At 35.7% G+C, this 15,141-nt stretch overlaps 1 protein-coding gene across 3 annotated transcripts in view; it reads right to left on the bottom strand.

Moving 5' to 3' along the window:
• The window catches only part of PIAS1 (protein inhibitor of activated STAT 1), a 117,802-nt gene that overhangs the window by 8,152 nt on the left and 94,509 nt on the right, over positions 1 to 15,141 (bottom strand). For all 3 annotated transcript variants that reach the window (XM_060153000.1, XM_060153010.1, XM_060153007.1), the window contains exons 8-9: positions 12,966 to 13,039; positions 1,604 to 1,764 (exon numbers count right to left, since the gene is read on the bottom strand). In XM_060153000.1, coding sequence (XP_060008983.1) covers positions 1,604 to 1,764; positions 12,966 to 13,039 — 235 coding nt within the window. The remainder of the gene's footprint in view (positions 1 to 1,603; positions 1,765 to 12,965; positions 13,040 to 15,141) is intronic.

The raw sequence follows: 15,141 nt of genomic DNA, 5'->3' as shown, positions 1-15,141 counted from the left end.
TTGTTCTCAAAATCTAGGGCTAAATAGGAGAATAGTTACTTAAATTATGGTACCTGTATGCAAGAAAATATTATGTAACCATGAAAAATGAGGTTTCCAAAGATTTTTTTTAATAATATGGGGGGAAATACATGTTCACAGAAAGTGTGAAGAGGCCAAGAAAAGAAAACTCTATATTTTAAAAATAAAATTCTGTGTGAGTGGTATATAAATAGTGCTTATCTCTCAGTGGTAACATTGTGGATATTTATTCTTTTTCTTTATACTTTTCAACATAATCCAAATTGCCTACAATAAGCACATCTTATTTGATAACTGAAGAAATACATGCAAAAATATGTATTGAAAGTTAAAGCTTCTTGATAATTACCATGCAGATATTAAAAAATGAGATTTTCAAAAATGTGTAAAATTAATGATCAAATTCTCAGGTTGTAATGTTAAATAAAACCAAAGGATAAAAAATACTAATACTGTATAATCACAAATATGGGGAAAAAAATCAGAAAATACCATAACAGCTTTTTACTTTCGTATGTTTCCAATTTTTCTTTAGGGGTGTGTGTGTATGTGTGGCTTTTATAGTAAGAAAGAATAATCCCAATTGATGCAGGCATCTAGAGTTACATAATATACAGAGTTGGTAAAATATTACTCAATTCTGATTTATTAGTGATCACTGACATCTCTGAAAAATCAAACATAAAACATTTAAGTTACATGTTTACTTCTCCCCATATGACTGGTCTGACATCTTTCAAGCTCTGGATTACACTTCTATCGCTAAATGTATTCCATTCCTTATGTTATACCTTCAGGCTTCTATGTTTTCTCAAATATTATAGGTAAGTTGTATTAAGCATTTTTCTAAAGAGTACAGGAAATCTCAAGAAGATCCTTCTTTTCACAATTTATCTTTGTTCGGCAGCAAAACAGAAAAAAAGGAGGCTAGAGAATAGGAGAAAAGTGAAAGGGATATTCGAAGATGTTTGGAAGGACAGATAAAACATCAGAGTGTTAAAAAAAAATTGACTGTTGTGATGCTATAGGTGGAGAAGAAAGACAAAGACAAGTATTTTAGAGAAAATAAAAAAACAAAGAGAGCTGCTGTTCAGTGTGTTGATCAGTTTTAGGAGCCCGTAAGGTAGGGAGTAGGTATGCTGGCCCACAACTGAAGCACCAGGAAATCTCCAAAAACAGACCAATTTCTGGTCAATTAAGTTAAGCAGAGTTTCACAATCCTTTCATTCTCTCTCCAAAATGGTCTCTCTCCAAAATGCATGTCGAGGGATAGATGGATTCATGTTAGGAAAAGGTGTAAGTACATCCTACTTAGAACCATTGGTGCTTTAAAATGGTAAATGTCAGGAGGCACTGACAGTAAGGCACACATTTTCAAAACAAGGGGACATAAAGTTAAAAAGGAAAAATGTTCACAATATTAATTACTTAGAAAACTACTGACTTTACAGTCATGAAAATCCTAAAAATATATAACTCAGGAAACACTACCTATAGAATTTTAATCCCAAACGTGCTGGATAACAAAACCAATAACAGATGGTTACTTTGAAGTACAAGGAAAAACTTTAAATTGACATACCCATCAATAATAAGGTGTTCATACGGAGCCTTCTTATCACAGACAGGGCAAACCCAAGTTGGTTTTTTCTCATTCATCTGAATATAAAGAGTTGCATCAAAACACTGCAGATGAGAACATGTAAGGGCCCGACATGGAATTGTCAACCGCATTTTACCAAGCTTTGAAAAAGGGAGACAAAAGTAAATATTAGACAACTGTTATACAAAATTTTTCCTGAAACACAAAGTGTATGTATTCCAATTTAAAGCGTATTCTGTTTACTTTTAACACATTTTCTGTGAAACATCTACCGGTTAAAAATTACAATATTTCTTTGGATATTAAAATAGAGGGACTATGGAAAGTTACAGCAGAGGTTATTTACCCTCAATCCACAGCTTACAGATCTGCGTTTAGGGGAAAGAACTATGAACCCCTTGAAATTACATGCCAAATCTTGTAAGTGTGTGCACTTTTCCGGGGAAAGTGCTTTCACCAAATTCTTAGAGTAGTCCCTAATCCAAAAAAGTTAAGAACCACTTTACTAGGTATTGGGAAAGGAAAAAGGAATGCCTTATTAAATGCTCAAGATACAGATACTCTCATTAAGATATCAGGTTGATTGTAATTCAGAGGTCAGAACAGAATAAGCATTCCCCACAATGCCTGGCATAATTGCCAAAGAGCAGCTCTGAGAAGAAACCCAGGTGTGCGCACTCTCTTCCCTCACTGGGCACCATCACAGGCAATTCAGCAAACACCTCTGGACCTCTAGCATCTCTAGCATGTTATGAGACTTGCTCTTCTTGCCCTGCAAATAGTGCTTATGCTGACATAGGTTGAGTCTGTCCTATGAACAATGAAATCTGTTTCATCTGGTCCCTGAAATGCCAGCTTTGGACCAAAGCAGAGAAGCTGTCCAAAGATCTGCCCAGGGAGCTACCATATCATGCCCTCCTTGCATGGAACACACTTCGTACAGTACAGCTGGATAACCACTGTGGGGTCCCCGTAGGTCACAATGGCCATATAGTATAGAAGTCACCTACTTTCAGTAACCACATTTTTTGCTAAATATCAGGAAAAGATCTTCCACATGTTTGTGAGCTTGAAAAACATAAGGCCTTGGAAAGGATATGAGTTAAGTGAGGAAAAAAAGAGGAAAAGATTCTTGGCTTAGGAGGACTTCACGGAAATGTGTAATTTCCTAGTCTACCAAGGAAATTAACTGTCATTTGGGGCCCTAAATTATTGTTCTCATACCAGTGATTTACTGTGCCTCTAGGAAAGGCACTTAACCTTGCTGGGCCTCTTTTTCTATCTCTGAAGTAACATGGTTTCCTTCTTACTTCAACAGGATGTAGTGATGAAGAATAAAAAAGGACCCAGAATGTGTCATCAACTTGAGGGAGTAATGCCAGTTTACAGTATCAGAAGTATGGACAGGAGGACTCCCAAACTCATTCTACAAGGCCACCATCACCCTGATACCAAAACCTGACAAGGATGTCACAAAGAAAGAAAACTACAGGCCAATATCACTGATGAACACAGATGAAAAAATCCTCAACAAAATACTAGCAAACAGAATTCGACAGCACATTAAAAGGATCATACACCATGATCAAGTGGGGTTTATTCCAGGAATGCAAGGATTCTTCAATATACGCAAATCAATCAATGTGATACACCATATTAACAAATTGAAGGAGAAAAACCATGTGATCATCTCAATAGATGCAGAGAAAGCTTTTGACAAAATTCAACACCCATTTATGATAAAAACCCTGCAGAAAGTAGGCATAGAGGAAACTTCCCTCAACATAATAAAGGCCATATATAACAAACCCACAGCCAACATCGTCCTCAGTGGTGAAAAACTGAAAGCATTTCCACTAAGGTCAGGAACAAGACAAGGTTGCCCACTCTCACCACTCTTATTCAACATAGTTTTGGAAGTTTCAGCCACAGCAATCAGAGAAGAAAAGGAAATAAAAGGAATCCAAATCGGAAAAGAAGAAGTAAAGCTGTCACTCTTTGCAGATGACATGATACTATACATAGAGAATCCTAAAGATGCTACCAGAAAACTACCAGAGCTAATCAATGAATTTGGTAACGTAGCAGGATACAAAATTAATGCACAGAAATCTCTAGCATTCCTATACACTAATGATGAAAAATCTGAAAATGAAATCAAGAAAACACTCCCATTTACCAATGCAACAAAAAGAATAAAATATCTAGGAATAAACCTACCTAAGGAGACAAAAGACCTGTATGCAGAAAATTATAAGACACTGATGAAAGAAATGAAAGATGATACAAATAGATGGAGAGAGATACCATGTTCTTGGATTGGAAGAATCAACATTGTGAGAATGACTCTACTACCCAAAGCAATCTACCAATTCAATGCAATCCCTATCAAACTACCACTGGCATTTTTCACAGAACTACGACAAAAAATTTCACAATTTGTATGGAAACACAAAAGACCCCAAATAGCCAAAGCAATCTTGAGAACGAAAAACGGAGCTGGAGGAATCAGGCTCCCTGACTTCAGACTATACTATAAAGCTACAGTAATCAAGACACAGGGAGATCAGCTCAGTGCTTTGTGATCGCCTGGAGAGGCGGGATAGGGAGGGTGGGAGGGAGGGAGGGAGACGCAAGAGGGGAAGAGATATGGGAACATATGTATATGTATAACTGATGCACTTTGTTATAAAGCAGAAACTAACACACCATTGTAAAGCAATTATGCTCCAATAAAGATGAAAAAAAAAAAAACCACACACACACAAAAAAGACAGTATGGTACTGGCACAAAAACAGAAAGATAGATCAATGGAACAGGACAGAAAGCCCAGAGATAAACCTACGCACATATGGTCACCTTATCTTTGATAAAGGAGGCAGGAATGTACAGTGGAGAAAGGACAGCCTCTTCAGTAAGTGGTGCTGGGAAAACAGGACAGCTACACGTAGAAGTATGAGATTAGATCACTCCCTAACATCATACACAAAAATAAGCTCAAAATGGATTAAAGACCTAAATGTAAGGCCAGATACTATTAAACTCTTAGAGGAAAACATAGGCAGAACACTCTATGACATAAATCACAGCAAGATCCTTTTTGACCCACCTCCTAGAGAAATGGAAATAAAAACAAAAATAAACAAATGGGACCTAATGAAACTTAAAAGCTTTTGCACAGCAAAGGAAACCATAAACAAGACCAAAAGACAACCCTCAGAATGGGAGAAAATATTTGCAAATGAAGCAACGGACAAAGGATTAATCTCCAAAATTTACAAGCAGCTCATGCAGCTCAATAACAAAAAAACAAACTACCCAATCCAAAAATGCGCAGAAGACCTAAATAGACATTTCTCCAAAGAAGATATACAGACTGCCAACAAACACATGAAAGAATGCTCAACATCATTAATCATTAGAGAAATGAAAATCAAAACTACAATGAAAAAAAAAAAAACTACAATGAGATATCATCTCACACCAGTCAGAATGGCCATCATCAAAAAATCTAGAAACGATAAATGCTGGAGAGGGTGTGGAGAAAAGGGAACACTCTTGCACTGCTGGTGAGAATGTGAATTGGTTCAGCCACTGTGGAGAACAGTATGGAGGTTCCTTAAAAAACTCCAAATAGAACTACCATATGACCCAGCAATCCCACTACTGGGCATATACCCTGAGAAAACCAAAATTCAAGAAGAGTCATGTACCAAAATGTTCATTGCAGCTCTATTTACAATAGCCCGGAGATGGAAACAACCTAAGTGCCCATCATTGGATGAATGGATAATGAAGATGTGGCACATATATACAATGGAATATTACTCAGCCATAAAAAGAAACGAAATTGAGCTATTTGTAATGAGGTGGATAGACCTAGAGTCTGTCATACAGAGTGAAGTAAGTCAGAAAGAGAAAGACAAATACCGTATGCTAACACATATATATGGAATTTAAGGAAAAAAATGTCATGAAGATCCTAGGGGTAAGACAGGAATAAAGACACAGACATACTGGAGAACGGGCTTGAAGATATGGGGAGGGGGAAGGGTGAGCTGTGACAGGGCGAGAGAGAGGCATGGACATATATACACTAACAAACTTAAGGTAGATAGCTAGTGGGAAGCAGCTGCATGGCACAGGGATATTGGCTCGGTGCTTTGTGACCACCTGGAGGGGTGGGATAGGGAGGGTGGGAGGGAGGGAGATGCAAGAGGGAAGAGATATGGGAACATATGTATATGTATAACTGATTCACTTTGTTATAAAGCAGAAACTAACACACCATTGTAAAGCAATTATACCCCAATAAAGATGTTACAAAAAAAAAAGAAGAAACAAAGATTGTTTAAGAATCCAAGCCATAGGCTGTAGAACTTATACTATGAAAAGCAGTTATTCTCCAAAGACCGTCACCTCACATAACTTTAGCCCTATAATTTCCAGCTGTCAGTTCATCTTTTCGTTGGGAGAGCAACTCTCAAGCCCTTATATGATCAGCCACACTGACAAGTTTACCTACAGAATTTTTAAGGAACTCTGCTACATGAATGGCACAGGAAGGACGTTTACAAATAAGTATACGAAAGCATAAGTTCAATTTCAAATGCAGTTTATTAGCCATCACACAAATGTCTTGCTTCAAAGAATTACAAAGTAATTGTTATATGACCCTCATACTCCTGATTTTTAAAAACAATCACTAAATTCTAAATACTTATCTATGAATGGACACTGAATTCTCTAACTTCAGAAAAGAAGCTGAGCTTTGAACATCTTCATCCTGTAATTACAAATCCCCCTTTTCCCTTTATAGGATGGGGTGGATATTTGCATCATTCGCAAATAAACACTTAGAAAACAACTACCAAATACGTTTTCTAATGCCATTAACCTTACTATAACATAATAGTAACTGATGATACTTCAAGAGAAAATACCCTACTTAGATATAAGTTCAAACCAGCTTATACCAAAGGACCCCCAAAACATCAATAATATATGTACTTTTTCCTTATAAAAAGAAAGTAGTGTGATATTGAGAATTTTATAACTTTTTCATCATCATCATTATGGTAAGTATTTCATGAATAAATTTCCAAGGAGTTTTTTTTTTTTTTTCTATCAACTCCAAGTGATTTGCATTCGAATTTACAGGTCTAGGGAGTATCTCACAAAGCAGGTTCACAAACATTCTTCCAGCTTTATTTTTAATAAATTAGAACTGAAAAATTCCCAAAGAGCAAACACATCTTTAATTATTTTCACTGCCTTTAGCTAAACAGCACACAGAAACCAGAAACTCATTTATTTTGAGCTGTGTATATCACAAGGGTAATTCAAATGCACAGTCAGACATCATATTTACATATTTCAAAGGGAACAAATCCCTTCTATTATTCTATAAATTTGATATATAGATGAGTTGCCATTACGAAGTTTTACTTTTTAGAGTAGAAACATACCTAAAATACATTGCCTTACTGTTCCAGAATTATTGTAAAGGGATTGTCCTTTTGGCCAAACAGAAATCCATAAAAGTATTATAATTATGGGTTTTATATATATAGTTGTTTTTCCTATAATCTGAATTTTGAAAGCATAAGTCAATTTAAAATGAACTGCTGTAACTGCTCCAATTAAAAAGGAAGGAGCAGGGGGATATAGAAAGAAGAATTTAAAGCTCACCGATTAAATTAAGAGGTGTAACAAGCAAAACATGATTAACATGTTCTAATAATATAAAGATCACCTGAACTATGAAATTCAAAACTAGTTATATAAATAAGAACATCAAGATTTATATTGTAGTCCTTATTTATATGAATAAATGCTTCATATAAATGTTAAATAATATAAACATCATATATATTAGTACAACTGTAAACACTTTTAAAATGAGACTGCAGAAAAACAAGACTCCTTCCAGTGATTTGAATGGAAAATGAAGCTTTTGCACATTCCTAAATTTCTCATGTTCTCTGAACTGGTGTTTTATAATGGAATGGGGCGGCAAGGAATCATGTCAAGGGGGAGGGTGGATAAATAGGTGTTTGGAGGAAAGAGGGTATGAGAGGTATATACCTTAAAAAAAAACTTTGTCTTCTTCCCACCCTCTACTTAGCTGGTCTGTGAACCATTTTTCTAAATGTTAAAAAATACCACATTCCTTTACACCATAGTCTGTTATAACATCTGATTACTTAAGAATCCACCCCATGTCCCCCTGGCCAATATTTTTTATTGTGGTAAAAACATTAACATTAAACCTACCACCTTAACCATCTTAAAGTGTACAATTCAGTAATGCTAAGTATATTCACACTGTTGTACAAGCGATCTCTAGAACTTTTTCATCTAGCAACACTGAAACTCTACACCAATTTGCCCTCCCCCAGCCCTTGGATCCATCTTTCTACTTTCTGCTTCCATGATTTTGACTACTTTATATACTTCATGAGTGGAATCATACGGTATTTATGCTTTTGTGACTGGCTTATTTTGCTTATTGTAATGTTCTCAAGGTTTATCCACATGGCATATGACAGGATTTCCTTCTTTTTTCATGTTCCATACATTATATTCTATTGTATGTATTTATACCGTATTTGTTCATCTCTTGATGGACATTTGGGTTGCTTCCACCCTTTGGCTATTGTGAATAATGTGATGAAAGTGGGTATGCAAATTATTTCAAGATCTTGCTTTGAATTCTTTTTTTTTTTTTTTTTTTTTTTTTTGCATTATGCAGGCTTCTCACTGTTGTGGTCTCTCCCGTTGCAGAGCACAGGCTCCATCTCCGGACGCGCAGGCTTAGCAGCCATGGCTCACGGGCCCAGCCGCTCCGCGGCATGTGGGATCTTCCCGGACCGGGGCACGAACCCATGTCCCCTGCATCAGCAGGCGGACTCTCAACCACTGCGCCACCAGGGAAGCCCGCTTTGAATTCTTTTAGATATATACCCAGAAGAATTGACAGATCATATGTTAATTCTATTTTTAACTTTTTGAGGAACCTCCATACAGTTTTTCCATAATGGCTGCCTTTTACATTCCCACCAACAGTCTACAAGGGTTCCAGTGTCTGTGGCATCCTCACTGAAACTTGTCATCTTCTGATTTTTTTGATAGGCGCCATCCTGATGGGTGTGAAGTGATACCTCATGTGATTCTGATACGCATTTCCTTAATGATTAGCGATGTTAATCTTTTCATGTGCTTGTCAGCCATCTGTATACCTTCTTTGGAGAAATGTCTATTCAAGTCCTTTGCCTATGTTTAATCAGGTTGTTTTGTTGTTGTTGTTGGGTTGCAGAAGTTCCTTATATATTCTGGATATTAACCCCTTATCAGGTATAAAATTCTCAAATTATTTTCTCCCATTCCCTAGGTTGTCTTTTCACTCTGTTAACTGTTTCCTCTGGCAAGAAAAGGTTTTAAGTTTTTAAGACCAACGGGTGTATTCCCATTGGTCTGTCTTTGCTTTTGTCGCTCGCCTCTGCTTTTGGTGTCATATCCAAGAAGTCACTGCCAGATTCAACTGAAGCCCTTCCCCCATGTTTCTTCTAAGAGCGTAACAGTTTAAGGTCTTACGGTTTTGATCTTTAATCCATTTTGAGTTAATTTTTACATATGGTGTAAAGTAAGGGTCCAACTTCATTATTTTGCATGTGAATATTCAGTTTTCCCAATGCCATCTGTCTAAAGAGACCATCTTTTTCCCATTATATAGTCTTGGCACTCCTGTAGAAAGGCATTTGACCATATTGTTTCTGGGCTATTTTGTTCCATTGGTCTATATTATCTACCTTTCTGTCAGTACCACACCATCTTAATTACTACTGCTTTGTAGGATGTTTTGAAAACAGGGAGTGTGAGGGCTGGAACTTTGTTCTCATTAAGATTGTTTTGGCTACTCAAGAGTCCCTTGAGATTCCACAGAAATTTAAGGATTTTTTTTTTGTATTTCTGCAAAAAAATGCTATTGGGATTTGATAGGAACTACACTGAATCTGCAGATCACTTTGAGTAGTATGCACATTTTAACAATATTAAGTCTTCTAATCCATAATTATGGGATATCTCTCCATTTATTTCTATCTTCTCTGAATTCTTTTTTGTTATGTTTTATAGTTTTCAATCTCCTTGGTTGAGCTTATTCCTAAATATTTTATCCTTTTTGATGCTATAGTAAATGGGACTGTTTTCATAGTTTCCTTTTCAGTTTGGTCACTGTTAGTGTATAGAAATGCAACTAATTTTTGACTGTTGATTTTGTATCCTGCAACTTTGTTGAATTCAATTCAAACAGGTTTGTTTTGAGTTTTTTTGTGGAATCTTTGGTGTTTTCTACATAAAAGATCATGTCATCTGCAAACAGAGATTATTTTACTTCTTCCTTTCCAATCTTTTTTTTCCTCCTTGTCTAATTGCTCTGGCTAGAACTTCCAGTGCTATGCTGAACAGCAGTGGTGACAGTGGGCATCCTTGCCTTGTTCTTGGCCTTAGAGGAAAAGCTTTCAAGTCTTTCCACATTGAGTATGATGTTCATTGTGGGCTTTTCATATATGGCTTTTATTATGTTGAGGAAGCTTCCTTCTACTTCTAGTTTGCTGAGTGTTTTTATCATGAAATGGTGTTGAATTTTGTCAAATGTTTTTGTCAAGTTTTTTTTCTGCATTGATTGAGATGATTATGTGGTTTTTGTCCTTCATTTTGTTAATGTGGTATATTACAATGATTTATTTTTGTATGCTGAACCAGCCTTACATTCCAGCTATGAATCCCACTTGGTCTGGTGTATGATCATTCTAACGTGCTGGTGAATTCGGTTTGCTAGTATTTTGTTTACGGTTTTTGCATCAATATTCATCAGGAATACTGGTATGTAGTTTTCTCAGGTTTTTTTGTTTCATTTTGTCTTGTCTTGTTGTGTCCTTGTGTGGTTTTGGGATCAGTAATGCTAGCCTTACAGAATGAGTTCAGGAGTATTCTTTCTTCAATTCTTTGTAAGAGTTTGAAAAGGATTGGTGTTAATTCTTCTTTAAATGTTTGGTAGCATTCTCCAATGAAGCCATAGGGTCCTAGGCTTTTCTTTGTTGGGACATTTTTCATTGCCGCTTCAATCTCCTCACTAGTTATAAGTCTGTTCAGATTTCTTATTTCTCCGTGATTCAGTCTTGGTAGGTTATGTGTTTCTAAGAATTTATCCACTTCTATGTTATCCAATTTGTTGGCACAGTAGTGTCTTATAATCTTTTTAATTTCTGTGACATCAGTTATAATGCCTCCTCTTTCATTTCTAATTTTAGCTATTTGAGACTTCCCTCTTTTTTTCTTAGTCTAGCTAAGGATTTGTCAATTTTGTTGATCTTTTCAAAAACCCAACTCTTGGTCTCGTGATTTTTTTGGACTGTTTTTCTATTCTCTATTTCATTTATCTCTGCTCTAATCTCTCTATTTTCCTTCCTTCTGCTGACTTTGGGTTTAGTTTGTTTTTCTTTTTTTAGTTTCTTGAGGTATAAGATTAGGTTGTTGATCTGCGATCTTTCTCCTTTTTTAATGTAAGCATTTACTCCTATAAACTTCCCTCTTCTGCTGCATCCTGTAAGTTTTGGTATATTGTGTTTTTATTTTCATTTGTCTTCAGATATTTTCTAAATTCCCTTGTGATTTCTTCTTTGACTCACTGGTTGTTTAAGAATGTATTGTTTAATTTCCACGTTTGTGGATTTTCCTGTTTTCCTCCTGTTACTGATTTCTAGTTTCATCACACTGTGATCAGAGAAGATACTTCATAATGATTTTAATCTTAAATTTATTAAGACTTGTTTTGTAGCCTAACATGTGCTCTGTCTTGGAGAATGTTCTGTGTGTTCTGAGAAGAATGTGTATTCTGCTTTGTTGGGTGTAGTATTCTGTATATATCTGTTAGGTCCAATTGGCATACAGTGTTGTTTAAGTCCTTTGTTTCCTTATTGACCATCTGTCTGGCTGTTCTATCTATAACCAAAAGTGGGGTATGGAAGTCTACTACTATTATTATATTGCTGCCTATTTCTCCCTTTAGTTCTGTCAATGACTGCATTATATATTTGGGAAAGAATTTAACAATTTAAAGTAATAATATAAAAAGCCTGGAGTCAAAATACTTTCCCTATAAAAATGACTGGCTATACAGTAAGGAATAAAAAGATAGAAGAATATATACAAAATTATACATTTGGTGATTTTTACTAACTTCGCTGTATTTTTTTCTGTACTTTATAGACGTTTAATAGTGAACAGGAGTTCTCTTAGCAATTATAAAACAAAAAAGATTTTTTTTAAACAGCTATGCAAAGTACTCTATTATAAACTACTTCATGAGCTAATGACTTTTTCATATTGTTTGAGGTTTTATAAATTATAAAAGACTAAGATATAAGACAAATAACACTTAATTTTTGTTTAAATTTTTTGTTTAAGAATAAATAACTTCATCTCAGATTAGCAGGATTCCAATATTAAAAGCTTTCAATATCAGGCTTGCCTGAACAATCCTGGCAAATCAGGAAAGAGCTGAGTCCTCTTATTTTCCATACTTTGTCCCCCAATTTAAATATGATTAATTTGATTAATTACAGAAAAGGCAATCAAAATATCAAAGTAATTTACTCTCAGTTTTTCACATATTTTTGTATGAAAGCATCATTCAACTACCATTCCTACTGTTGGTGGACCTGACATCAAACTAGTTAAGAAATAAACCTTAACACATTTTTGGAAACTTTTCCACTACCAGTTTAATCATTCGGTATGTCTTGAGCCTTATGTTTATTTTGTAGAAATGACTGAAATTGATCTCATTTTCTGGTTTAAAAACATTTCTAGTTGATTTTTATATGCATAACCAATTCAATTATTCAGGCTAAACAGAATAGTTTTTAATTGTTGTTAATAGTCATTGTTGGCAAAATGGTTAAATTGAATGTGTGAATAATCATGGCCAGATTTTTATTCAGAAGTATACTATTTTAAAAAATGAAATTTTAATAAATATACTAAGATAATAAAATGCATTATGTGGAGATTTTACACTTAAGTCTGAGAGAAAGGCATTTAATAACCACAAGCAATATTTAAATATAACTTATTAAGAGTAGAAAATTTTTATAGACATATATTTGTTTAGATTTCAAATCCTAAGACTACATGATGTCTTTTACTTTTCATAAACTCTAACAAACAAGTGGGCATGTTTCAATTTAACAGAACTTGTTAAATACTGGAAATACTTAATAGCCAAAGAAAATGTATATTAAGCCTCCTGGAGAGCAAATATTAGTTAACACTTACTGGACATAGTAGAGAAACCCTCAGGCTGGTTGTAGCTATTTCACTGTCTGGATCCGCAGTCAATTTCTCTTTAACTGACATTCATCAAAGAGAAAACAAACAAACAGAAGTTTATTAAAGATACATCACCGATGCAACATAAGAAAAAGAATGAGGAACTTAAAAAAAAAGAACTCAAAAATAATCTGCTCAATTATTTTCCAATCAATTGAATGAAAAGATAAAAATTATAAGGTTCATAATCTCTACAATAAGCAAAGGAAGGAAAACAACTGTATATCTATAGACTGACTACATTTCCTGTAAGTCTCCTATTTCTCACCCACAAAACAAAAACTGCATTGCACTAACATAAAGGAAATTTATATAGCAGGTTAATATATTCAGCTGATGGCACACCATCTTCCTTTTATAACTCTAAGATACTGGATAAAGATTTTCTTTCTTTTAAACTATGACAATATTATTTTAAAAGAAACTAATAAAAAACTATAAAACTAACATGTATAAGTTTTTACAATGCTCACATAATACAAATATTTATTGTAAACACATTAACTCTAATTTCAAATTATAAAAAGAAAAAAGTTCAATTGATTTTTTTACCATATGATTATTTGAGTTTTATATTTATTTATCCATAACCTAATTAATTATGCTACCTTGGGCAAGTCAGTCCTCCTCTCTGAGCTTAATTTTACTTCTTGGAAAATAACAGCCTACACTAGATAATCTCTACATCTTCTCAGTTCAAATTTCCTATGGTTCTTAAGAGAGGAGGCACTGGTAATTTTACTTTTGAAGCTATTCTGTTACTCTCAGTCAGTCTAACATAACAAGGACCTTTTTTTAAAAAGAAAAATTTATTTATTTTTGGCTGTGTTGGGTCTTCGTTTCTGTGCGAGGGCTTTCTCTAGTTGTGGTGAGTGGGGGCCACTCTTCATCATGGTGCGCGGGCCTCTCACTGTCGCAGCCTCTCTGTTGCGGAGCACAGGCTCCAAACGCGCGGGCTCAGTAGTTGTGGCTCACGGGCCTAGTTGCTCCGTGGCATGTGGGATCTTCCCAGACCAGGGCTCAAACCCATGTCCCCTGCATTGGCAGGTAGATTCTCAACCACTGCACCATCAGGGAAGCCCAACAAGGACCTTTATACTTCTCATCTGAAAACCTGAGACATGTTACTTCTGAAAACCTCAGAACTTTAATTAAACTTCAGCACAGAAGTGAGACTGGAAATGCCTAAACGTAATATTTCAATAATTTTAGAAGCTGTTCCAGAATAACTTTAAAGTCTATATGTGTAAGGGGGCACAAGTGGAGTAGTTGTGGAGTCAATCATAGAATTTCAGAGCTGAGGCACAACTGAATGTGACAGGAAGGAAGGAAGGGAGGGAGGGAGGGAGGAAGGAAAGAAAGACACAAGAAAATGGAAAGGGGAAAAGTACTTGGGTAAGGAAGAACAGTTTCAGATGTCTGTTGAATTGGTAACTATTTATAAGAACTAAGAATTCTGGGCTTCCCTGGTGGCGCAGTGGTTAAGAATCTGCCTACCAATGCAGGGGACACGGGTTCAAGCCCTGGTCTGGGAAGATCCCACATGCCGTGGAGCAACTAAGCCCGTGCACCACATCTACTGAGCCTGTGCGCCACAACTACTGAGCCCATGTGCCACAACTACTGAAGCCCACGTGCCTAGAGCCCATGCTCCGCAACAAGTGAAGCAACCACAATGAGAAGCCCGCGCATCACAACGAAGAGTAGCCCCCGCATGCCGCAAGCAGAGAAAACCCGTGCACAGCGACGAAGACCCAACACAGCCAAAAATAAATAAAAGAACTAAAAAAAAAAAAATTAAGAATTCTGCCTTTATTAAACTTGATGATCACAGAGTCTGGATTTTTTTGAGATGGTCCAAATCTTAGATATTCTATTCAACTGCCTCCATAAACTAGTGGATCTCAACTAAGATGCACATCAGAACTACCTATAGAGCTTTCTAACTTATAACTGCCCACTGAACCAAAATGGGGAAGAGGGACACTAATAAGTAGTTTTTAAAAAGCTCCAGATGTGATTCTGATGACAGACTAAAAAATCATTTTATGGCCTGGAAATTCAAAATTTTTACAGTCTATGTAACTCATAGGCTGTCTATCACATCTAAAAAGGCACACAA

This window comes from Lagenorhynchus albirostris, chromosome 1 (genome assembly GCF_949774975.1).
Source record: "Lagenorhynchus albirostris chromosome 1, mLagAlb1.1, whole genome shotgun sequence".
NCBI classification, from domain to species: domain Eukaryota; kingdom Metazoa; phylum Chordata; class Mammalia; order Artiodactyla; family Delphinidae; genus Lagenorhynchus; species Lagenorhynchus albirostris.
This window is presented reverse-complemented; position numbering and strand designations above follow the sequence as displayed.